This window comes from Brachyistius frenatus, unplaced genomic scaffold, assembly GCF_029030835.1.
Source record: "Brachyistius frenatus isolate BFR_SWC_R1_liver_20210118 unplaced genomic scaffold, ASM2903083v1 Contig_5, whole genome shotgun sequence".
Classification (NCBI taxonomy): domain Eukaryota; kingdom Metazoa; phylum Chordata; class Actinopteri; family Embiotocidae; genus Brachyistius; species Brachyistius frenatus.
In genome coordinates, this window is record NW_027210604.1 from 1,104,989 (window position 1) to 1,132,224 (window position 27,236).

The window sequence follows — 27,236 nt, forward strand, 5'->3', positions numbered from 1 at the left end:
TCCATACAGCATCCAGCTGTGCATTTCAAATAGAAAACCTTCATCCTCCTTTTGTGACGAATGACTGGCCTCCACTTGGACAGAGAATTGGTGTGTAAGGAGCCCAATAATAATAAAAAAATAAAAAAATCCCTTCAGCTCTCTGCTCCTTCTTTCCTCCTCCTCCTCGAACCCTTCGACGCCACCTCCCCTCTCCCTATCACCGGCAGACAGCCTCAGCGCATCACACGAGGACCTGACAAGCAGCGAGAGTCCATCTGTGCAAATTTATACGAAAAAAAAAGAAGTTGGGAGATTGTGCCGCCCCATTTCCTCCCGATTAAAATTTCAGCGCACGTCACCGCGATATTCCTCTGGGGCTTTTTTTCTCTCGCCGCTCGACGAGACCTTGAAAAACAAGCCAAGGAGAGAGGAAAACTTTTTTTTTTTTTTTCCAGCTAATGTGTGCACATGTTTAGTTTTGTGGAAGCAGACCGTGGGCGGGTGCTGAAATAAAAGAAAGGCAATTGAGACAGACAGCGGAGAGAGGATGAGTACAGAGAAGACAGAATAATCATGAGGACCAGATGGAGGATGCGATCGCACGTGTGTGATGAAAGTAGGATGAGACAAGTAGAAGGACTCTGAATCTGAAGCCTCGTAGGCTTCTTTTTTTTTTTTTCTCACACCGAGTCACGCTGTGTGTAGCGTCAAGCAGCTCTGGCTTCAATTCACTATTATAATAAAACCTCATCAGAGTTTAATAAGACACATACAACTCATAAAGAGGAGACATTATTTGCAGCTAAGTCCGTGATGTTAATGTCAATATGTGCCAATATTAGAAGTTAAGCATCCCGAGATAAACAGTTGGTGGCGCTACTTCTCCCAGTCACGTGCCATCAAAAACAATAGCAGAAAAAAACGGGGCGCACCAAGATGACATCATTAAATGAACACCAGTAAAACATCAAGTGATGTAAATATGACTATCTGTGAGTTTCATCCAGCTGTTTTTATACAAATGAATAGAAATGATTACAGCGGTTATCTAATAATAGTAACAGGCCTTTTGATTGATGTCAAAATGCGCCGAATCTTTATAATGCATTTGGAGCCAAATCGGTATCAATAAACATTACGCATTGTGATATACAATCATGGGATATGCTGTATGTTTGCGTTTCATTCTCACAGGATGTCGGCTGAGTCTCATTTCCTATCAGGAAGCAGAACTTTATAGTGAGGTAAGTTGAATGTAAAAAGAAAAAAAAGAAGAAAAAAAAGAAAAAGTAATTTGTTTCTAATAAAACCCCACCGAGTACCTTTCAATATATTTAATACAAGTGTGGTAAATGTGATGCAAAAAAGTAATTGCAAGCAGGCTTTAGTTTCATCTCAGACTAGCTCATAAGAATGCATTTTCAGTGTCGACACACACACACACACACACACACACACACACACACACACACACACACACACACACACACACACACACACACACCGTGAAAAGGGAGCTGAAAATACGGCAGCGCCACACTGCTGTACTACACAGCGGCGTATTGCCTTCCTCTACTCCACTAATCACCACCATCAGAAGGCTCAGCTCCATGCTGCCAATCCACTCTGGGCACTTTTCTGCTCTATTAATATTCAAGACGGAGTTAGCAGAAACACGCCTGATAGGACATCGAAGGAGGGGGGACGATTCGATCCACACGCGGGTGTATTGTCTCCATTGAGCCTTCTGCCATTAAACTGACGGACCCCCAAAATGTATGTTTTATTTTTTATTTGTGGGGGGGGGGGTAGAAAAAGGAGCACATGTTCTGCTAAAGAACGAGGGGGAAAGCACAGTGAGAGAAAGGACAGCGCTGTAGCTCCTGTCACCTGGCAGCAGGATCCCTCTTTAAATTTAATGTAGCCTTTTAGTGGTCTATTCAGCTGATGACAAAAGGCCACACGTCAGTCAGTGTTTTCACTCACATTCATAAAAGACACACTGAGAGCGTCGGTTCGCAAATGTGTGTCCATGTTCGCGGAACACACGAGGGCGTCACTTAATCTGAGTAAAAATGACTCATCAGCTCTGTCCAAACTTCAGGACCTATCTCTTTAAGGGTACACCAGTCTATTGAGGCGTGTCCTTTGAAATACTGAGCATATCACAGCTGCAACTCCCCCCCTCCCAAAATCAGACTTGCAGAACATTCAACAGCTTTGCGGCAAGTTCACACAGGCAGGGGCAGATGGTGCGTTCAGGTGGTCCCATACAGCTTGTAAAAAACTAATATTTGCAGATCTACCCATCAGGTGGCTGCCTCGAAAAAGCCAACAACGTATTCTAAATATCTTGGGTACGTTCTGGCTGAGTTTAACACTACAAATTGTCAAATTTCACGAACACACAAAGCACCAGGTTGGTTTTCATCGTAGTGCGGTGATGAACATGTTCACACGGTTAACAAGCAACGACAAAAAACAGAAAGTGTGTGCTGGCTTCTGTTTTTCACATCCTGGACAGGTTCATTAGTTTCTGTCTCACAACACGTCCGAGTGTATTATCATGTTTAAACGCTGGTCAAAACAGCAGCTGTGTTCAAAGCATCAAGTTCTTGAAAGTTTTTTTTTTTTTCCATCGCTTTAACTAAGACCATGAAGTGCACCTCGGCACGTGGGGTAAGTAAGGACAGGTGGGAAAGAAAGGGACCAATTGCGTGAGCTGAGAAGGGACAGGTGCGTCAAAACTGTTTCCTCAGAGACTCAGCTCCGTCCAATGACGCTGTAGACTTAGATTCGGTGTGATACACACTTCCCAAGGAATATAAATAAACCGTAAATCCACCAAGGAATCACAGACAAAAGGAGGATCCTTATCACGCCAGAACGTTCCACAGATCATCGCGGGTTTTCAGACCTAGTTTGGGAGACTTTTATGAACACCAATTTGCCAAAATGTCAGCAAACATATGCTTAAAATGGAGTTCAATTGGAGCCAAAATGGAGAGGTGAGGAGTCCTCTTAAAGGACTTAATCTTCCAGCCAATCAGAAACAAGTATTTTTCCATGGCCGTGGGTGTAATTTAATGTAGCAGTGGTCTCTCGTGACCTACATCCAATATCGCAGAGATCAAGGAGGACGCTGATTCTTCTGCCTCCTGCAATCAGGCAAAAGTCATCATTTCTCTGTAAATACCAGGAAATGGAACGGGACAGAATTGCAGTCACGATGACATACACGGCCTTACACTGTGGGCACCACCTGAATTTGGACATCACGGACATCATTTCGACTGAAATCGAAGTCATTGGTCCGTCCGTACTTTTTCCTCCGGCTGACCTCGATGGAGGGATTTGCAGATTACGGCGAGCCTCTTGGAAACGATGGCTGCATAACCTCATTTCCATGCTGCTGTGGTCTTCTGCTAATCTGCTCAACAGCAGATTATGTTTGCTATTCGGTCAGATAGAGTGGGATTGATGCTGCTGCTGGGAGTTTAGGCCGTCAGCAGCTGATGCGGGACATTACACAGTAATGCAGCATCATCATGCCAGAGAGACGCTGTCGAAAGTCGCAATTTTTTTTTTATTTTTTTTTTTTTTCTTCTTCTTCTTTCGATTCGCTCAGGAGTTTAGGTCGTGTTTGGCAGACATTCCTTTCTCCCCCGACTTCACCACGTTCACCATCCATCCTCGGCTGGAAAACCTGCCTGGGGGTAGTCTTTAATGTCAGGGAAGGACTATTGATGTTTTTATTTATTGCAGCCTTGTCACTGAAGTTGAGATTTTGTATTATCGTCCTTATTTGATGTATCTGTCTGGAACGTTGGACAAAACCCTGTCCTTGGCTTTACTTTCCCTGCATTCAGGCCCCCTGCTCTGAGGTCACGGCACCATCGAAGGCAGAAAACCGCTGCGAATAGAAGGCCGGCTGCTAGAATGTTTTCAGAGTGGTCTTTCATTTTTAGAGGTACAGTGGCCAGGTAATACTGCCGTCACCCATGAATGATCACCTTAAAGGTGCTGCTGAAAGGAAGGAGAAAAAAAATAAGAACTCCGGAGAGTAATACAAAGCTTCATTTTTTATTTTTTTTTTCCTTCTTCTTCTCTTCTCATTTACAAATTCATTTTCTCGCCGGTTGCCTGACACCTTCAGCCTTTAGACTTGACTGAAGACCTGAGGTGTGAAGTCGACACCAGCAACACACAACTGTGGTTTTCTGCCGGTATCGGTTCTGTTCGTGGCACCACATAGCGTTCATAATACTTTTAAACATGTCTTTAATTAGTCTTAAACTATTGATTATCATGCAGAACCAAACAAACAAACAAACAAGCAAACACCATATCATATAACTGATTTGAGTTGATATTGTTATTGTTGGATGGTAGCACTACAAATCCCATTTAAATGACATGCGTGTATTTTTGCATGTGGTGATACAGCAACACTAAGTTAACGTGTTGAGTAAGTTCAATGAAAATGTCAGAAAAGCTGGAAGCTTCTTGCCGAGTTCACAACAATTGGTTACATGTTTTCTGGTACTAAAACCACAGTGAAGCATAAAAACAAACAAAGAACATTCCTCAGTTCGGCTATTACAACAACAAATGCTCAGTCACAGTCAAATGAATGTGAATGAAGTCTCCAGGCTTGTGCTCAGACAGTCAGTGATGATCAATGCGGTTCTTATACTTAGTACTTCAGGAGCAAGAAGGAAATATCCAAACCTGCAGCTGGAAAAACAGTCGCTTCAGGAAGTATTCAGACTTGTGATTTAATTTTAGATGAAAACATTTGCCCGACAGTCTACATACAGTACCTAATAATGACAAAGTGAGGGCAGCTAGACCCGTCGATGTGGAAATAATCATGTCTAGAACGGGATATCTGTGCAAACTGTACCAATTGGAGATCGTTTAGAAAGGCTCACACCTTTGTACATGTACATAAATGATTCACACTGCATGGCAGGCCAAACCCCAAGACCACAGAACCTCTAGACCGCCAGGATAAAACTGAGGCCCCGTTATAAAACCATTTCCAAAGCTTCGAATGTTTCCCAGAGCTCCGTGGCCTCGCTGACTGTGAAATGGACCAGCAGGACGGTTCCTACCATCTGGCCAAACTGAGGAACAGAGCGAGAATAGCTTCGGTTTAGGAAGGTGACCAGGAGACGAACCGTCACTCCAACAGAGAATTCAGAAACACGACTAGTTCAGCATCTCAGCACTTCATCAATCGGGCCTTTATCGTAATGACCATCAACACTAAGTCCTCGGTTCGAATCCCGGCTGGCTGGGCCATTACGACATTTCCTTTTGGTTTCTACTGCAAAATACCCAAAAAATAGTCTTAAAAAAAAGAAGAAAAAAGGAAGCCACTCTTGAGTAAAAGCTATGACAGCCTGCTTGGAGTTGCCACCAAGGTTTTTTTTTTCTACAAAGTACCGATTTAGGGATCGGAATACTTTTGTAAGTTTGATTTATTTGTTTACGGTAATAAATTTGCCAAAATTTCTAAAACTATGTTTTTACTTCATCATTATGGACTCCCAAGTGTAAATTGAGGGGGTAAAATGGCAATTCTATCAATTTAAAACAGTAATGTATCCCAAAATAAAGTGGGCAGAAAGTGAAGGAGTGTGACTACCTTCTGAGGCCAACGCAGGATCCCACAGTAGAAAGACAGAAAGATATCCTCAGTTTGTAAAGAGCTCTTCAGGGTTTCGTGGAAAAAGAAATTAAAAACCCATATTCTTGTTTTTGGGGTAATGTTGGACTACCTTTGAAGTAGAAGGAAGACTTACCGGCAGTGCGGTGTGTCTGATAAGAACAGAGGTGCCCCTTCATTCTCTGAGGACGGCGAATCAGACCACCTTGGGTCAATACTTCCCTTTTCCGTTTCCTCTCCTCCCGCTGTGAGCTGACAGAAGCTGGGAGTGAGGAGAAGAAACTTGCCTGTTCTTTTCCTCCTACCCCTTCCTGTTTTGTGAGATCACAGGCAGACCCACCTCAACCCCCGAGAGACACAATTACCTGTCTCTCCTGTTTCAGCTCACCCTCTGCTCCTCCTCCTCCCTCCTCCACCTCTTCCTCTTCCTCAACCACTTCACAGGCGAGTCAATTTGCCCCTCGCTGTCCTACCTCATCACACTGGAACATAAGCAGCTACCAAACCACACTTTCTAAAAATAGGACACCGTACCACTGTACCCAGCAGCAGCCTGCACGTCCTCCAGTTACACATCCAACGAGCTGTTGCTACAGCTGTAAAACAGAGGTGAATCACATCACCTGGTTGGCTGGCAAACGGTCTCCTTATGTGCCGTAAACTATTGTAGTTTGGAAAATGCCAAAATGCGGTGGAATTCATCATCATCCCTGATAACATCCCTTCGACAAAGATGTTCAACGAATCCATGTAAAAAAGGAAAATAAAATCTTGTTTCCAGACAAATAGCGTCCTACAGGTGTTGAGACTCAGGCGATGAAGAGTGGGAGTACCGAGAGAAAAAAAACAAGACAAGCAGTAAAATCTTAGACAAATGGCAAAGAAAACGAAAAGGAAAAAAAAGTCCTTCCTTCCACCCCCCCCTCCAAAAAACAACAACATTGACAACATTAAGGAGAGCAGTGAGAGCATCTCTTAACTAATTCTCATTTGCAGTTTTCTCAATCAGCAGGAAAATAGTGAGTTACAGAGAAGCCAGTCGGGAGTTTTGACTGGGGACCTTCTCCAAATGTCCACTCGTCCCCTGGCATCCGGCTTCCACTGCTCTTTGCTGCTGAAGCTTAATACCTCTGGGCGAAGATCGAGGCACTGAGAGCTCCCTGGAAGAGGAACCCAGCAGCGCTGCCACACAAACTCGTCCACCAACGGGAGTCATTATCCACAGCTCTGCTGCAACCGGAGATACCGAGCAGAGCACTGGACAAAGGCCATGGCAGATGGCGGCGTCTCTGGCTTCTGCAGGCGCGGGGCTGTGCTTAATTCTTGGATGCATGACACAAATAAACGGTAATTTGGAGACTTTCATGTCGTGTGAACGGTTTCACCCCCTTTTGCCGGGTGTTTATTCTGCAGCACAACCGGCGAGTCAGTGATTATCCGAGTGCTCGCCGTATCTAAACCAATCTGCTGCCAAACAAAAGGAAAGCAGTCCATCAACTGTTCTTGCAGGATTTATGAGACTTTGTTCAGCAGCACAACATTTGTCCTAGACCAATTCATCACCACGCAAACAAACGTTAAGCACTGGAGAATAAATAACGTGGGGAAATCAATCAAAAGAGCAGAAAGAAAAATCATAACGTCCCTTAATTAAGAGGCTATGAGAAGGATAAAAGCAATAGAGTAGAATCAAAACTGGAGCCAACAATGTGCAAGAGATTCCCTCACGCCACTTAGTACGAAATTTAATTTTAAGAGGAGACGTGGTCTGATGGATGTTTAAGGGGTTTCACTGGTAACTTGTTGGCGTGGCCGTGATCGCGGCCTCACCTGGCTCTAGTCCAAACCGATCTGAGCAAACTGTCAGTCAGACAAGCCCCTTATTATCACATCTGAGGGAGAGGAAGCAGGGAAATAATGTACGGTGGCCATTAAGTGCTGAGCCATGAAGCTGCTAGCTCAAAGAGCATCTTTTGGAGCCGTTTGATGTCGTCGTTTTGTGATCCTCGTAGCTTGAGTAGAGTAGCGGAGTCGAGGTAGAGAGGTAGAAACCATGTGCACCGATGGATCCTTGGCTCTGTCCATTGATGCCTCTCACGGACACCTCTGTATGACGCTACATGTCATTCACCCCCCAAGAAGTCCAACAGAGACGAGGGCTGTCACGTTTTAGGCGAAATTCGAACATTTGTTCAAACGCAGTTAACGTTATTATTACTAAGTTATATAAAAATTTCAGTTCTGACTATTCAATACCAGACACAATGCAATTGAATGGAATTTTCACAGAAAAAAATAATAGCTTTTCTTGTGTTGGAGAAGAAAGAACATCGTTTTGTGTGATGGAAATGAACCTATTACCTGAACACCACTCCAGACAGCCCAGAAATGAAATAAAAATGAACTATTACAACACTGTGGAGAATACATTGTGTTGAAAGAGCAAAAATTCAGACACAAGGTAATAGTACAATAACACGAAATGTGAGTCATGTATCAAGCTAAATTGCAAAATTTCCCAGGACCGACACTTTTCAAATGTGAGCCTCGGATTCTGGGAAAACTGCAAATTCCAGAATAAATGATAAACAAAACAGACTAATCCCTGCAGAAAACAACTGTCTTGCATCACTATATCCAGAAAAAAGTGAATTACTGTATCTGTCTGTGGGCTTCTTTACTGGAATTGAAGGCAATTGGCTGGTCCCACTTTCTGTCATTACATGAACATCATTTTTCTGGTTACCCTCATCATCTGCTTCATGTTTTCACGACCTGCAGCCAAGAGTATGTTCAGCCCCTCCTTCTCCTCCTCCTCCTCCCCCCAACGCCATCCCATAGCTTCCACTCTGTAAGCAGCACCTCGGCACCTCGTCTCCTCGTGTTGCTGCTGGGTTTTTGGCTGCGTTCAGCGTGGGAGGCCGGGTGCCACCGAGGGGACGGAGGACAGATGTGGTTTACATAATGATCAGCAAATCAGTCGTGTCGGCGGCCCTAATCCTGCTAGCATCCCTCCGCACATCTCCCCGCGGCTGCCTCGTCACGCTGCGCCAAGCTTTACTGTGCCGTGCCGATCCGGAGAGCCCGAGGCGCATTGCTCCTTCCCACCACTGGTTAGGAAGAGTGAATCAATGGGCTCAGGGGGAGAGGGGGCAGTTACAGCTCCACTGGAAGGCAATTATCAACATTTGTCAGTAAGGGGCCAATCAGGCCACCGGATGACGGCTCGGGGTTCAACAGTCCAATAAGAGAGTGTAACGTGAAACAAAGCAAGGAGAGGCGACGCTTTGTGAGCTTTTAGAAAGACCCACATTCATTAGCTGGTTCATAATACAATAACAAGCTGTACATCCACCCACTCGTTTCAGCCCGCCGCGCACATCGGCGCTGGGAACAAAGACTCATGACAAGCACCGGTTCACCTGAGCAATAAAGGAAACAGTGGAAGCAGAAATGGTGAATCAGACTCAAAAGATACGAAAAGAAGCCACGATGCTTCAAGAAAATCTGTTCATAGTTTCACTCTCGCTGTAACTCCGGTGGCCTGTAGCTACAGAACACAGTATATTTGTCCAGGTTTTTTGGTGTTTGTCTTTTGACGGGTGTCCTGCTACCTCAGGTCAATGCAGGAAGTGGACATGTGTTTGCGTTGCTTAACGTCAGTAAAAGTCTGTTAAGTCAGTTCTCTTTACAAGAGACTTATCAAATCTCAATCGTCACGCTTCCCTGATATTTGAACTGCTTCTCGTAGGCTTCCAAAGCAAATTATGTAACTTGGGACAAAATATCCATTAGAAAACGTCGCCTTTGTCTTTCAGTACTTGGTGAACATTTGTCCTTATTTTTCAGGCATTTCAGTAAATACAAATATATATATATATATACCCAACGGATTAATCTGCAATCCACAACAACTCTTAGAGATTAAAGATCAGACCTTTTATCTACGACTATGTAACAAACCAAATGTCCCAGGGGCCATTTCCCACGAAAGATATTTTCAACTATGTCAAGCCAACATTATGTCGGACATGATGTGATGTCAGCCTATGTGGCCTAGCACGGGCACATTTTATTTCTAAAATATTTAAATGATCAACAATTAATGTAACGTCAGGTGTTTCTTTTGTTTTTATTGACCAGGACAAAGTTGTGGTTTTGAGCTGCACAGTTGAAACCCAATTCACTTCCTGATGTTTCAGAGGTTGATTCTTTAAGACTTAAACACAAATCAGAAACTCTCCGCATGGCACATCATTAGAGCCAAATTAATGTTTTGTTTTAAATACATACGAGACTTATCAAATCTCAATCGTCACGCTTCCCTGATATGTGAACTGCTTCTCGTAGGCTTCCAAAGCAAATTATGTAACTTGAACTTGAGACAAAATATCCATTAGAAAACGTCGCCTTTGTCTTTCAGTACTTGGTGAACATTTGTCCTTATTTTTCAGGCATTTCAGTAAATACAAAAATATATATATACACACAACGGATTAATCTGCAATCCACAACAACTCTTAGAGATTAAAGATCAGACCTTTTATCTACGACTATGTAACAAACCAAATGTCCCAGGGGCCATTTCCCACGAAAGATATTTTCAACTATGTCAAGCCAACATTATGTCGGACATGATGTGATGTCAGCCTATGTGGCCTAGCACGGGCACATTTTATTGCTAAAATATTTAAATGATCAACAATTAATGTAACGTCAGGTGTTTCTTTTGTTTTTATTGACCAGGACAAAGTTGTGGTTTTGAGCTGCACAGTTGAAACCCAATTCACTTCCTGATGTTTCAGAGGTTGATTCTTTAAGACTTGAACACAAATCAGAAACTCTCCGCATGGCACATCATTAGAGCCAAATTAATGTTTTGTTTTAAATACATACGAGACTTATCAAATCTCAATCGTCACGCTTCCCTGATATGTGAACTGCTTCTCGTAGGCTTCCAAAGCAAATTATGTAACTTGAACTTGAGACAAAATATCCATTAGAAAACGTCGCCTTTGTCTTTCAGTACTTGGTGAACATTTGTCCTTATTTTTCAGGCATTTCAGTAAATACAAAAATATATATATATACACAACGGATTAATCTGCAATCCACAACAACTCTTAGAGATTAAAGATCAGACCTTTTGTCTACGACTATGTAACAAACCAAATTTCCCAGGGGGCCATTTCCCACAAAAGATATTTTCAACTATGTCAAGCCAACATTATGTCGGACATGATGTGATGTCAGCCTATGTGGCCTAGCACGGGCACATTTTATTTCTAAAATATTTAAATGACCAGCAATTAATCTTTACGTCATTGTAATGTCAGGTGTTTCTTTTTTTATTGACCAGGACAAAGTTGTGGTTTTGAGCTGCACAGTTGAAACCCAATTCACTTCCTGATGTTTCAGAGGTTGATTCTTTAAGACTTGAACACAAATCAGAAACTCTCCGCATGGCACATCATTAGAGCCAAATTAATGTTTTGTTTAAAAAAATAAAAAAATGTTTGACGTTGTCGTTTCGTTGTTTTAATAATATATATATATTTTTTTTTAAAGAAATAGGACATGTATTGCTATCAGCTTGTAAGGTTTTTACATCTGTGGAACAGCCCTTGTGGTCCACAGCTGTGCAGAACAATTAACATGTTTGAAAACGTACATCAAATTTTGTGCCACAGTTTCACAGAACCGAAAGGGTGCTCAACTGTCTCAATAACAGTGATTCAGCAGCTCAACACCTCAAAAAAGGAAGCAATTGATACCAGAACCTTGGCCAGATCTGTGCCTTGCCACAATTCTGTCTCTGAGCTCCTTGGACAGTTCCTTCGACCTCATGATTCTCATTTGCTCTGACATGCACTGTGAGCTGTAAGGTCTTATATAGACAGGTGTGTGCCTTTCCTTATCAAGTCCAATCAGTTTAATTAAACACAGCTGGACTCCAATGAAGGAGTAGAACCATCTCAAGGAGGATCAGAAGAAATGGACAGCATGTGAGTTAAATATGAGTGTCACAGCAAAGGGTCTGAATACTTACGACCATGTGATATTTCAGTTTGTCTTTTTAATAAATTTTCACAAATTTCTACATTTCTGTTTTTTTCTGTCAAGATGGGGTGCTGAGTGTACATTAATGAGAAATAAAATGAACTTTTTGATTTTAGCAAATGGCTGCAATGAAACAAAGAGTGAAAAATGTAAAGGGGTCTGAATACTTTCCGTACCCACTGTATATCAGCGAACCCCTTTCAGTCCCCACAATTAGAAACTTGTTGATATTGGTGACATCTGAAGTCTCCCAAGAGGAAGTATGATAGAATTTGATGACAGTTAAGGAGGCGAGTTATTTTTCTCACGGCCTGACATATTCGTCATGATCTTAATTCACCTGTCAGTCACACATTGGCAGTTAAAATTTATGGCTGTAAAAAGACACCAAATAATCTGAAGCATCACCTAAACATCATTTGCAAACAGTATGTATGGTTGCAGTGAAAATACATGTAATGTTATACAGGAACGGGAAAAGTCTACAAGCTAACTAACAATTTGACAAACTAAAGCTCCAAAAATGGACAAAGAGTTGAATCAACACCTGACTTGACTTAAAAATCCCTTTTCTTTTCTCTGTACGGGACAAAGAATTAACGTCAAAACAACATTAAAACCTTAGTACGAATAGTGCTGATGACAGAATATAACTTTCTTTACGCTTCAAAACAATAATAAGCCTGTCACCTCTCTTCAGAAATCCATGCAGTTTCTACTTCAGTGAACAGTGACATGAGAATTTGTGCAGTCGACCAACAGCAAACTGTCCTGACCTTGTTGACCTTGAATGTGCAGAGAGACACACTGGAAAGTTGGTGTTTCCCGCAGGGTTTTCCACACATAGGCTCTACTCTGGCAGCCTGCCAAGGTGTATAACGTCCTTTGATTTCAAAATGTGTAAATCTTCCATTAAAACGACCTATTTCAGACGAGGAATGGGAATTTTAAGCAAAAATACTACTCGATATTCACTGGAAACAATCAAACGATTTGTAGATACGATTTGTTTCTGGAAGTGCAATAAAACCCTCGAGCGCAAAAAGCCAATAAGAACTTTAAAAATCACGAATTCAAAAAAGCCGAAACATGTAGAAAAAGTGATTTTCATCAGTTTTGCTTGCAGGGTCTGACCTAACACCAGTTAAACTAATAGTTATGAACAAACTAAAACAGAAGCTGTGCGTGTATATAATCTGTTTATCTTAGTTTGCCCGGTACCGTATCTTAATATTTGTACTTTGTACTTCTAACTTCTGGCTGGATTTTATGTTCTATGTTCTTTCCTAACATAATTCAACAGTTGGTGTTGGACATTTTAGCCACTTCAGTTTTATTGACTTTAAATGGTGAAAGTGCAGCTGTATACTTGACTGGTGTTGCTCTCTCTAAATAATATTTACCTGCTTCGAGTTGTCACACAAAAGTGAATGTTTCAACTATCAGGAAACCTTGCAACCCTGAAAACTAGCTTTAAAAAAAAAAAAAAAGATCCATTTAAGCAATTAAACTAACATAATGCAGAGTAAATAAAAGGAGGACCTTTCTCCATTCAGGTTTGCTATCAATAAGCTGAACTTTTCAGTCATAAAAAAGCACCGAAAACCATGACGACATTAGCCTCTGCACACCCCAAACATTATCAACTCATCACCACGGTTACAGAGCCATTTCTAACAGCGATGGTTGGATCAATTTGACCCCGCTGAATTAAAGGGGGGTCGGCGTGTTATCCAGTGCAACTCTGCAAAAATCCATCCAGTGTATTCAGCAAACCAGCTGTTGAGTGACAGAAGTGCTGACATTAAATTGGACTTTTCCTACATTTCATCAGCTGCCACCTCAACCATTTCCTGAGCTTAGAAAAAAAATAAAATTAATCCCAGCATTCACAATAGCTTTTTTTTCCCTTCTGCTCATGCACACGGCTTGAATTTTTGGACACATAATTTTGTGTCCCCGATCGATGCCAATGAAAATATTTTACAAGCCAAGAAAAAAAAAATAATTAGAGATTTCCCTTGACAATGATCCAAAGTGAAGTCAGGTCGGGAGGGGGGGGTTTACGATCCAAGCCTCATAAATATATGTGACGGTGACATCACCTGCTGTTCCTTCGAGTAGGTCGGCAAGGAAGGCCACGGTCTAGCAGAGCAAAAAAAAAAAAAATGCAGCAATTTCTTGTGGAGACAGCGCGTCAATCTTCAAACAGCTGTTCAAGAAGCGGCAGCGTGGCGCCGGTCTTTGTGCCGAAAAGTACTTTAAGCCCAGAAAACGAGGCCGACTGCCTCGGTTCACACCTTTCCCCCTGAAGCCCGTCTGCGCCAAAGGAAACATCTATCGCACCCCGTGAACTGTCAGAGATGAAACAAAGTCGTCGCACACTTCACAGCAAAACAGGACGGCGGGAGCATAATGGTGCGAGAAGAAAGGTTTCATTCCGGGGAAACTTGGGTCAGTTTTGAATCGCGACGGTGGGTGCGTGGGCGAGAGGGGAGGTCGAACAAAGCTCGCGCTGCCGAGGAGCGAGCCGATGCCTTCATCGCCGCGTTTACACTCACTCAGACATGAAAGGAAGAGGAGATTATTCTGGGTAATCAGCGGGGAACACCGAAATAAAAGTCGACCAAGTTTTTACCGAGTCTTTTTATTGCAGGAAGAAAGACAAAACCCTCAAACTCCACCTTATCGGAGACCTTACAATAAACGTGCAGAAACATTTGCTGCAGTTCGAGGCTTCGCCTTTCGGAAGGTGGTCTCGTGGGTAACCTGGGGGTGATGCAGGCCTCGTGCCTGAGACGTTACATTAGGAGCACGTATCTGCAGCCACTTTAAAGTGCGTGCGTAACGCCAGATGTTTGTTTTTTTACTGAATACTTGAACCTGCAAAAAGTGATGTTGTTCCAAACGGCGTACTTGAGTAGCAACACTCACTGGTGTTGCTTGGCTGGTTTAACTCCAATGACTGCGGTTCGCCTTATCAGCTGATCTTTAGTGCTGTTCAGCCATGCAGGTGATGTGAAAAAGATACTGCTTTGTCTTTTGTACGCGCACACGCACGCACACACACACACACACACACACACACGAAGCACTTTCATCTCGTATGCACAAAGCCCACAGCGGAGTGCCTTTAAACGCCGCAGACTTCGAGAGTACGAGCTCCAGAAAAGAAACACGCGTCACGCATCAAAGCAAAGAACATGAACACAATAATCTCGCTGGAAAAAACGACACTGGTGCGTTTCCCTCGAGAAAGATCAACTCGTCGTGGGCCAGGGGAGGAGACACAATTCTCCGAGCACGTACATCATCAGCGAAGGACGAGCTGACGCCAACAGGAGCAGCTCCGGTCCATTTACCAGCAGTTAATAACGTATTGTCAATGCTACGAGTTAATCAGGGACATTTCACAGTTCAGCTGACGGGTAATAGCGATGGCCAACGCAGTTACCAGTAGGTGACCTTTAATTCCTATTTCATCATTACAATTACTAGCAGCTGGTAATGAGGAGGACAAAGGGCCCCGATTGGTGCACAGATAGTAAATATAATAAACGGGGAGAGCTGCAAGAGAAACAGAAAATCCACAGCACAAGATTTGTATAAATAGAAGAAATAATCTGCAGTGTGAAAAAAAAAAAAAAAAAAAAACCTGCAACAACAAAAAAAGCTGCCAGGGGGCCCGAAAAAAACCTTTTCCCCATTGACCACCATTATAAAGATATCTGTGAAAGGAACTGCAAACAAACTAGATTGTTACCAGTTGTTATGTTTCTTATAATCATAAATTTGTTATGCCATTGGCACGATGAATCAGATTTAGATGCTTGGTTAGTTTACACTGATGTATCTCATTTGCTACAATAGCATCTTTCATTTTGGACATTCCCTAGTCTCTACTGATACATTTTTTTTTGTAAAAAAAAAAAAAAAAAACCTGCCATTGGTCAACCGTTATATTTTCAAAATCGCCGTAGCAACAGGAAGCGACAGCACGAGTGTGCGAGCGAGCAGCCTAGACCCTGAAAACAGGACGTTTTGACAAACATTTGGTTAATGCGGTAAGGCCGGCCCGCTCGGTTCTTTTCAGTCTTTTGCAGGGTCGTTCCCCTCTAACACTATTCTGCACGGCACCATCACTGCATCCTGGACTCAGCTCGGCCCGAGGCGATTGTGATCGATTTAAAGAAACACAAACAAGTCAGAAGCCCTTTTTCCCCTGTGATGTATAAGGGTGCAGTCAGAGCGTTTTCCGGCACAGCGGAGAATGGTCTTCTGGCTATGCGAGACTTCACCTGTTAAATGCTCACATCTTTCAAACTTAGTAACACAGGCGTCCTGCTTAAAATTGACATACAACTTTGGCATTTGAAGTTATCAAGGACACTCTGGTGTTTTTATGTCACGTCATAATGAGGACATCATTTCTGTGAACTACTCCGTAAATCTGCTGAACAACGCACACGCGGGGCTTCATGAAGAGTCGATCGGGAGGCCGGAAAAGTTCACATCTGAACCCGGGTTAGTGTGACTGTGTGTATATTTCAAGCAGCTCTACGCCGAAAATAGCCCCCTGCTCAAAACAGACAAGACTCCACAATCCCGCGACTGCACCGTACAAAAACAAAATCGAAACTCTGCATAAAACATCAGAGTGCATCTTATTCTCTGCGAGGCTCGGCACAGCGAAGTACGGAGCGGGGCCTTAAATTAGCATCCAGGGATTAACTTAATCATCCGAACATTAAAAAAAAAAAAGGAAAAAAAAAAAGCGGCTTCATAACCCGCGTGGCTGTAATTAAAAGCCCGACTCGTCGCTCTGTATCCACGGGCTGTCTGCTGCACCTGTCCCTCAATTGGCTCCTCGCTCTGATCTGGGGCAGCGGATCCCCGACAGGCATACAGAGCAGCTCCTGCACGCGCTCAGTCTGTGCCGCAGCCAGCAGCGAGTCAACGTCTGCCTTGTGTGGTGAACCTGGGGAGGAAACGCTCTCCAACAAAGTCGGCCCCGTGAACAAACACCTCTTTTTTACCCGCTCGCTCTGCCTTTTTTTTTTTTTTTTTTTTCCTCCCGAGGTGTTTTCATCCCCCCTCCCTCGCTCTCTCTCTCTCTCTCTCTCTCGCTCTCTCTCTCTCTCAGCACGGAGTGATAAAGTGCAACGACTTAAGTCTGCAGCGAGTAACTCCACTTGTCTTTGCAAATGACTTTCACCCCTCAGTCTCCCTCGTTTCCAGAGGCTTAGCACATTAAAGATAAAATCTCATTTCCCAGTCCTGCAGCACAGCTAGCCCACAGCTCGGCGAGACGCCATCAGGTACGGAGGTTCACTTTGAAGGGGTAAAGCCGACTCCAGTCGAACACACTGTTGGAGCCACGACGGCGGACGACGCTTCGAATGCGGGTTGTTGCAGCGAAGGGGCTACAAATGCTTCGCGCGCATCTTCAACCCGACGGCGCGCAACGTCGACGTAATAATAATCATTTTCAAAATTAGCGTCACCGATTCAGTATCGGACCGATTGTGAAATATAGTCACAGCTTCGCCTTTCTGTTCCCGCGTTATGGCATCGAATAATGTTCAGGAAAGTGGATGTGCAAATCGTTAGCGTGTCACAGTGACCTTTGACCTTTTAGATACACCACAACATTATCCTGTCAGACATTAGTACCATATGTTGTCACAACTAGCGAATTCATTCCCGAGCTATGGACACAAACGTGTTTTTGGAAGGTCGCGGTGACCTTTTTGACCTTAGCCGATTGATCTTCCAATTAACTTCTCTATTAATCAATTCAAAAACCCAAAAGAAGAAATGGGCTCCACGCGTCTTTATGTTAAATCTTCCAGGGTACTTCAAATCTAAATCCAGCTTGTGCGCGTTGGAGTTCAAAGATAAATCCAAACGCTACAACTTCCGGCCAACAAAACGGAAACACGGTGCTCACTGAAGGTGCTCAAAATGTTCCGGCACACCAACATTTCCAAAGCAAATCCTGACGAACGCAGCCGGGCGACGAGTTGGGTCGCGAAGGAGCCGACAGTTTAGTCGGGTTCGTGTAAAACCTTTCCGTTTGAGCGAAAGTCGGTATAAAATCCAGAACCGCAAAGGAAACGGGCGTCCACGGACGACACCCACAAGGACCGTCCTCGAAGCTGAAGTTGGCGCGTGCAACGTTGAGGCCGTGATAAACGATTATCTTTCACTAAAACACAACAAAGCAGACGTGTGCGGCGTAAAGAACCCACAACAGTTTTCAGAAACCACGTTAAACTGTCTTAATCCGGCTCTCACAGCCTCTCTAATTGCAACCCACCTCGCTGGATCCACAGCGCTGATGTGATTCCCTTAATTGCAGAGAAGCCTCTATGTCCTTGTTTGCTGTCACACGAGGAAATTCATTGCAGCCTGAAATTACTCCCAATTTAAAAAAAAAAAAAAAAAAGTGCCTCAAGGAAGCCGATCTGCGTGCAATCTGGGAGTGTTGTTTTGCGAGAGCAACTTCAATCCACTCAATTTACCTTTTTTTTTTTTTTTTTTTTTCCCTCGGGCACTTTGGATTCATTTTTCCTGCCGGCTCAGCCTCGAGGTTCCCGAGCGCTCTGAAAACGCCGCTCGCTATTGGCATGAAGCATCCTTCCCGCTCTCCCACGTTATGTCAATAGAGCGGCGAGGAGAGTTTTTTTTCACAGGACCACGGGCTAAACTCTTATTCCACTTCAACGTTTATCAGAATAGCAACAGAAAAGGAAACAGAAGAGCCGCGGGTCAAACGGTTCGATGCCGCCGCAGGGACGAAGAAAAAAAAAAAAAAAAAAAAAAAAAAAGGAAGGCGACCGGGTTTTAAAGACGATCGTACCGACGCATCAGAATCTGGGGCATTTTGATGACTCTATACGTCGAGCTGGCCCAGTTCCTGGAATTTAGTTTTAGAAATGAGAAAAATGTCAACTCCTTCTTGCAACACCACACACGCTTTTGCGGGTCCAGCTGCCGAAGGAGAAATCTTTAATTTGACAGGTCGTACTGTTTGTCAAGTGGCGGCATAATTAACACCAACATTATGTTAATACGTACAGACCGAGTTCTTTTTCTTTACGATATCCCGCTACGAAAATATCAGCTTGTCTTCTTATAACGATGTGGAATGAAAACTAAATTGCGATTAACCGACGTTGGGTTCTATCACGCCTCCACGCAGCTGCAGCCAACGCGAGTTCTTCAAAAGGTTTTGAATACATAACAAGTAAATGAATAAAGCATTAAAGGTTTGTTTATTTTCCTCAATAGGACAAATGTCAGACTTTCAATGTTTTTTAAGGCCCCGGGGAGGCCTGGCGGACAGAGGGGTCAAACAAATAGCTGATTTGCATTCTGACTGTGGGCAAGGAATACATCACGAGCAGACAGCGGGGGAATTCAAAATCACACTGGAGCACTGGGGGGGTTTTATTCGGAAAACCAGATTGTTCTCGAATAATTTGTCCAGTAGGATCTGGTTCAAAAATCCACAGCTTCGTAGGAAGAAATTTTAAAAAAAAATCTGGTTCTCGCAGTATTTTTCTTCAGCTCTGTTATTTTTTTTTCCTTTTTCCTGAGATGTTCTTCATGAACGTCCTTGTTTACTTTGAGTTGTGCTCATTAATAAGACCAGACTGTCGCAGACTGACCTTCTGCAGGCTATAAAAGCAGTATATGCAAGAGTGTGTGTGTGTGTGTCTCTCAGATGTCTGACTCACTGTACTGTACATGTCAGAAGCAGAAACACACAAGGTCCCGCAGTGATGAATGAACAGTAATTCAGTGTGTGTGTGTGTGTGTGTGTGTGTGTGTGTGTGTGTGTGTGTGTGTGTGTGTGTGTGTGTGTGTGTGTGTGTGTGTGCGTGCGCGGTTCATAAGTGCAGCCTCCAGTGTACAGAAGCCGGTGCGATTCTCATTTCTCTGCGACGGAGGCCGTGAGTCTCGGCCAACTTTCTTTTGGAGAGCGCAGTTTATCTTCTGGACTTTTATCAGAACTGATTACATCCAGTTAGCGGGAGGAAAATCCACCGGAGGGAGACGGCACAGAAATGGAACCTGACCTGTGGATACGTAAAGAAAAATAAAAGTATGCGGATATAAAAACGTATAGAAGTCTGATCTAGTTTTTTTTCAAGAGCACCAACACATTTTTTTTTTTATCACAAATATGTGGTATTGGCATCAGCGTTTCGCCTACTGTTGTCCTGGGAAAGAAACCAAATGTGGACGTACTCATAGAACTGCAGTTACATCCAGTGACGACGCGCCTCGCCCCCTCAAGGATTTCTGCTTCGGGCACTGGCCACATACTTTGTGAAAACTTTATACATGATGTATTTATGTAGAATATAATGCAGGAAAAAAAAAAAAATTGGGGTGGGGGGGGAGGTACTATTTACAGTAAAGTTATGTGTAATTATTACATAATTAAATTACATAATCGTTTCAGTGACCTGGTGTTAAAGGAATATCATTAAAGCTGTAAAATAACCTGTCTCCTCTCTCTTTGTCACCAGTGTTTGATAAACACATCCTGGTCGATATATCAACATGTGCTTCCTTCTAATATTGGTATTGGCATCAACCCAGGATCCAGTATCAGTCATGTTCTAGCTTTGTTTCCCACAGGACTTGAACAGGGCAGGCTGAAGTAGTTATCACAATTTTAACCTACAGATCATTTAAAAAAAAGAATTGATTACCGTTTCGTTGTAACCGCATAAACGCGGTAACAAACAACTATCGAGTAAATCAAAGCCAAAACTAATGCTTGTTTCCTGGCTTCGAATTGGTTTTAATTAGCATAGAATTGCACCTTCTCACGTCCGAGACGGTGGGGGATAAAAACAGTAGATGCTAATAATGTTTTCGAGTTAATCAATCCATAATTCATGCAGTTTCATCAGCCAGTGCTTGATGCCAAAAGACGTCGGTTTCCTTTCGGAGACTGCCGTCTCGTTTCAAAGACTCTGCCAGTGAAGCAGCTTCAGGAAATGTTGAGTTACAGTCACAGGAGGCTGCTTAGTAACACCAGCTTTATTTAGTTACACTCAAGTGCTGCACAATGTACATCACATTTGCAAAATGAACTTGAGGAAGAGAGGCTCCGACCTCCACTGACGTAATGACATCAGTGACGGCACAGGCTGGCTAATACCCAGATTTATGCCGCGAGCGTCAAATTGGGCCTCAACTTTGGCGGACCAGTTCAAACCTCGAAGCTCTCCCATCCATCGCGGCGGATCATTTTGAATAAGTTTGAAAAATAAATAAATAAATAATTTAATTTGCTACGTCGGTTCCACTAAAATCGGGCAGGCGGGTTTAGCATGAATGCCTTTTTTTTTTTTTTTTTTTTTTTATGCCGACCTGTCCAGTCAGTCGGACACGTAGCCGGGGCGGCAGCCTCTTTTTTTTTAATTCCAGCCGCCGCTCTCATCTTCTCTAACCTGCACTTAACCTGAGCTGCTGGAGCAGGCGGGAGGACGCCGAGCCGCCTCTGCTTCGACAGGCACCCCCTAATAAAAGACAGGAAATGTGCAAATTACCTTTCTGTCACTGTCACTGCGGGGAAGCGCCGAGCCGGCTTTGTCTTTGCCAGAGCAGGTATGAAATTCTCACCGAGGCGCCGTGTGCACGGGCACGCGATCGCAGCTTACGCTGCTCGTACGGGGCGTCGGGTATCACCGCGTTAGCACGGTGGGGGGGCGGGGGGGGGAATCAACGCCTTTGAGAAACATCACGCCGTTTGTTTTTTTTTGGTTTCTTTTTCTTTTTTTAAATCAGCGAGCTGTGAAAAAAAAAAAAAAAAAGTAAGTAGTCGCTGCCAGTTGGCCTCTTTATTGGAGACACACCTTAATGGACTTTCTGGTCCCTTTAAAAGCTGCTCTGTTCTCGAGGAAAGTTGGCCTCGACGTTATCAAACCCGCTCCGGACGTTGACAGCTGTTATCGCGCAGTTTGCTCCCACGTTCCCACGCGTTTCCCTTCCTCGCGGATATTCTTTAAATCTCCCATTCATAAACATCTCGTTGTCGTTTAAGATATAGAAACACACACCGAGAGTGAGGAAACGTAATCCTTGGAGGAGATCGGTGCAAAATAAGATGGCGTTATTTGGTGTAATTCCATGATAACGACGGGACACAGAGGAAACCTCTGCGGATTCATCAACATTCACGGACCGAACAATGAACCGACAAAGACAATAATTGTTGAAGGAGCTATCTGATGCGGTCTTATTCTTCTTCGAAGAAAAACAACATGCAAACCAGCTCCAGCTAATGCATCAAAAAGTGAACTCTGCCGTCAGTTGCCACCCCCCACCCCCCCACCCCCCTTCTGTCTAACTCGGGCCAAGCAAGTTTGCTGGATTTGGACAAACACCACCATCACCCAAAAACTCACACTAACACACACACACACACACACACACCACCCATGAAAGCCTCCATTCAGCAGATTTTGCCTCATTTGAATTAGAGAAGCTGCTATTGTCTGCCAAATGGGGTCTGTTTGTGGTGGGGTCTTTCAATTTCCTCAAAAAAAACAAAAAAAAATATAGGGTTTTGTGTGGGCCAACATCACAACAACACACCCAGCACCAGCTTGGGCCTCTCATTTTTGTATTTTTTTTTTTTTTAATTTCCAAAGACTTTTGCATTGATTTTAGCTCGAGCCACAAACAAGCTTCCCTCCAAAGATAAACAGCCGTCGGAGCATGAAAATCCGACCTTATTTCTGAAATCTTTTTCCTAAATCTATCCCTTCAAATAAACAAAAGATAGCAACCGGTAACGGTCTATCTCCTTTTCAAGATCAAAACGTGACTCCAGGACATCGCTGTCCCGCGATCGCAAAGAATTTAACGCAAATTCTTCCAGTTTCCACAAATTTTGCTGAATTGTCGGGATTTCTCCACGTTAAAGTACTCAACGCAGGCTCTGTGGAAGAAACTAGGGCACGAGGGAAACCTTTCCAAACAAAAAAAAACAGCTTTATTAACCAAAAGAACTCCTCATTTACAGTCTTCGAGGCTCTTCAACCTCTCCATTCACCCTCAAAACAAACCACATGCCAAAAAAAAACTGCAAAACAGGAAGTGACAAAACAAGACAGCGCTGCAAAATCCTGATGAATGCCGTAAGAAAAAGCATTTATGCGCATTAATGAACCTGAAAGTCAAACTTTGAAGCATCAGATCAGCAAATACATGAAATGCTTCGGATGCCGATTCAGCTCGAGATCAAATCACAACTCGTGACACAATTTTAAACCTCTCATCGACTCTATAAACTACGGTGTAGTTTTTGTGCCGGCGGTAAACGTGTTACAAGATCTTAAGACGTTTCTTATTTCTCGATAACCAAAGTAAAAACTTGCAGGAGCTTGCGTCTTAGTGGGATTTCAAAATTTGGGACTTCGGTACCACGATGACGGCAACATTTCATTTCTTCTTTCATCTCTCAACACACGATAACACGTGTGGCCAGAATCATTCGAAGGTTATAACGAGGTAGCTACTAGTTATAGTTTACTATGGAAAAATGCCAAGAATCCATTGGTTTTCCAGCATCTGAAATGCAAAACATTGCTGCTGCTTTTATGTTTTAGCTGACTGTAATTGAAGTACCTTTGGGGCTCACAAGCAATTTAAAGTTGCCACCTTGTGCTGTGCTAAATTTCATTTTCTTATTGGCAGATATTTTTTAAAAATTCAAAGAAAGTCACCTCGCCGTAATGCTTACACAACACGGTGGCTTTTTTTTTGTTGTTGTTTTGTTTTTTTGGTAAAACTTTTTTAGTAATTTCCAAAAACAAAGATGATCCTGCACATTATTTTCTTTAAAAAAAAAAAAAAAAAAAAAATTAAAAATAAAGCATATGTCTCTTTAACGTGAGCGTGCGGCCATGTGAACACATAACCGAGACCGCGTGACCTTTAACTGCGCGCTGTCAACCTGTGAACGCAGCACCGCCCGCTCCACACTTTTCGGACAACTTCCTGAAGTGCGTGTGGTTGTAACTTCGCTGCGACGCTTAGCTCCGGGTTAGCAGAGCTACGTGGCTCCCCTGTTCATCCCGGTGGCGGCAAAAGGCAGTTGACCCGCCACGCTTGAGCTTGAAACACCCCGTGAATCTCTGTGTCTCTCTCTCTCTCTTACGCACACACAATACGCAACACAGTATGGGAATGTAGCGCCAGGTTGACGCGCCGGGGGGTTAAACGGCCGAATAACAACGACCGCGACCAAACTAAACGCGTGAAGTGTTCCCGACCGCATGTCGTCTCCGCCGTTTCACCACCAAGACAGCCGTCTGAAAACCCAGCAAAACGGCCGCGACGCTGAGGAGACGACACCCCCCCCTCCTCCTCCTCCTCCTCCTCCTCCTCCCTTTACCTGTATCGGGGGGATACCGCCCGGTCCGTCCACCGTGTCGGGCGAGTTGTCGAACACTCGGTCCCTGTACAAAGACCACAGTCCGACGTTGGGGAGGAAAAGAAGAGCCGCTATGAGCAGCCCGGCGAACTGCAGCAGCCTCTTCTCCTTCCGCCTCATCTCTCCGGCAGGAAAGCGAGCGAAGCAGCGGCGGTGCTAAACTGGCGAGTCCCGAACCCCCGCTTCGCCAAGCGGAGACAACTTTCACTCTGACTGGGCACCGGCGCTGTGACGCTCCGCGGCGGCGAGCTTTGCCGCTAGAGGGAGCAGTAAAAACCGGAGGAGGAGGAGGAGGAGGACAACAGACATTAGAGGACTCTTTTTTTTTTTTTTTTTTTTTTTTTTTTGGGAGGATTATTTTGTTTTTTTTTGTTTTTTAATGGGATGTCAGGACTCTGAGATACATTGAGTTCCCCTTGTGTAATCACAGCCCCGCCGAGCGTAACTAAATCACCACGTAAAGTTATTTGACCAGCTGACGACTTGTGCTGCCTTCAAATGCGCCTCGGAAATTAGACAAACGCTGTTTGCTATTGAAAATTCACTTTAGGAAAGAACTTGTATTAAAAAAATGTGCTACCATACGAATGAAACCAGTTGATTTGATTTGGTTAGACTCAGTTGACGGTATTGCCTGACTAATATATAAAATGGCACGTACAGACTTTTTCCTGACTTTATAATAAGGTCTTATAATAACCTCGGTTTCTGCCATGAGGTAAAACATCTTGGTCGTTTTTATAACAGAACAATGAACACGTGATGATGGTATTCATAGGCATGCCCATATGATGTTTGCACAAGCAAACATGTTCTCACACAAATGTGGTTTGTGCCCAGATGGAGTGAAGACTTCTCTGTTCAGAGCATATTGTAGACCGCTTTACACTGCACTTTTGTGGGCAAACTACAGTGACGCAAGCTTTCACAGATTTCAAATAGCGTATATTGATGCCATGAGAGTATTACTTGTTTATTTGTCGGCTAAATGACTCATAAAATGAAATCACACATATGGTTTAGTACTGCCAATCTCAGCTGTGAAGACACTGACGAGGACAGCTGTATCTTATTAAGATACTTTTATATCTTTTGGTTTATGTGATGGTTTTGTCTTTTATCTGGAGTCTGTAATAAAGTTTTTTAATTGAGGTACAAACCTTCACATCCTGTTGTCAGATCTTTTTGAATGTGCTTCCCTGTCACTACTAAATTTGCAGTGACACTGAATCTGTTCACTAATTTCCATGTAGGGTCTGAAAACTACAGAAGTAAAAAAGGGATTTCCAGTTTTGTGAGAGGAAACTAGAAAAAGTAATGGCCAATAAAGTTTGGCAATGATCCCTGCATTGGACATCAGTCACTCGTCTGTGGAAGCTGAAATGTGACCAGAAAAATATGGATAAATGGGCTGTCTAAACACAGTTAATATTGTCCAGATGCTATCGTACAGGACCGAGAGAGTAAAAAATAAAAATAAAATGATGTGAATCATGAGTTACGACCTCGTGAGTCTCCTCCTCAGCTGACCGCCACCGGGAGATTTTTGAAGCAACATTAAATGAGGTATCCTTTGGAAGAAAAAAGTGTCCGTCCTTCAAGTAACGTTTCAGATTGGACAATTAATGCCAAACAGTGCCGAAGCAGTTCTAAAGATCCATGGTGGAACGACACTTCATGTTGTTTCTTTTTCATTTCATTTGTCACCCATTAGCACACAGACGATGTGTGGCTTGGCGCCCATGAACTTATGACGTATACACCTACCTGGGATTTATCAGCTGGATCAAAACTGCAGAGAATTTAAAGCATTTCGTGGTTGTCTGCAGAGGGATTCGAAAAATGTTTAGATATCGCTTCATTACGCAACACTTCAGTGCAGCACTCAAGCGTTTTTCACAACACCCAAACCACTACAGCTTCACTATAAGCTTTGTTTTACCAGTGTTTGGTGATGATAATAGTCCAAAGTCCACAGCACTTAACCCCTCCAGAAACCACGGGGAAAACCCTGCAGTAGTTTGCCAATGAGTTCAAATTGGATCTTTCTGAATATGTTTGTGCTGTTGTACTGCACAGGCAGCTCTTATCGTTTTATGCAGCATTTGGGAATCCACAATGGCAGACGCTCGCTGTTTTGTGTTTGCCACTCAGCAGGGAATAACTGTGGTGACTTCTTTATTCAGCGATGTCACGGCAGAACACTGCGCGCAAGATATATATATATATATATATATATATATATATATATATACACTGTACAAAATCTGACAAACAGTAGTTCAGCGCTCGGGATGGTTAGCTGATACCTCCCAGAATTTGTGTCTCCATCTTGGTGGATTTGAGATGCACATAAAGCTTTCACTTTGTGGTGTACAAGATAAATGCAGCTGAGAAACTGCTCTTAAAAAAGCTTGGCGAATGTTACAATAAATAGTAAAAATCTGTAAGTATTGATTCATCTAATCTGCTTTAAAATGTTTGACACTTCAGTGGATATAAATCCAACTTTGTAATGACAAACTACTGAAAATATCTCACTCATTCATGACAAATTCTCACTGCTGTTGGAAATGCTATCAAAAGAAAGCCGTCGTACTGCACGCTGAAGAAGGTATTTACCGCTTCAATATGGTCCAAAATAACAAGCATCTGTTCATCAGGTTTGTCCTGCAGTTGAGCCGGAGCCAGCGGTTGGAAGAAATGAAGCTAATTTTGTCTCTGATGGAAATCCAAGCAGCCGCAACACTTCAGGCACAGAACAAAGCCTGTATTTGTTGTGAGCTGAATGAAAGCACGTGTTAGTGTAGATTTTCCAAAATTCGCCTTGTTAGTGGGGAAAAGTTTTGTATTCAAAGGAGAATAGCAGAGCTGAATGATTAACTATTTTCCATCAAAGTCTCTAGCAAAGTGCAGTTTTTCAAATAACAAAGCCTTGCGTGCAGCCTCACAGTAATTATAAGTGTATTCATAAGCATCCGACGTGAAATTTTTCAGCTACCATTGATTTAGCCAGCTTTAATGACAGCTAATTCAGCTACAGCTAATTAACATTGA

The 27,236-nt window shown here is 43.3% G+C and overlaps 1 protein-coding gene across 1 annotated transcript in view; it reads right to left on the minus strand.

The window, feature by feature from the left end:
* The window catches only part of LOC138631313 (polypeptide N-acetylgalactosaminyltransferase 10-like), an 83,559-nt gene extending 59,046 nt beyond the window's left edge, over positions 1-24,513 (minus strand). Inside the window, exon 1 of the mRNA XM_069716163.1 lies at positions 24,141-24,513. Within this exon, the coding sequence (XP_069572264.1) occupies positions 24,141-24,299 (159 nt within the window). The 5' untranslated portion in view covers positions 24,300-24,513. The remainder of the gene's footprint in view (positions 1-24,140) is intronic.
* Positions 24,514-27,236: the final 2,723 nt, after the last annotated feature.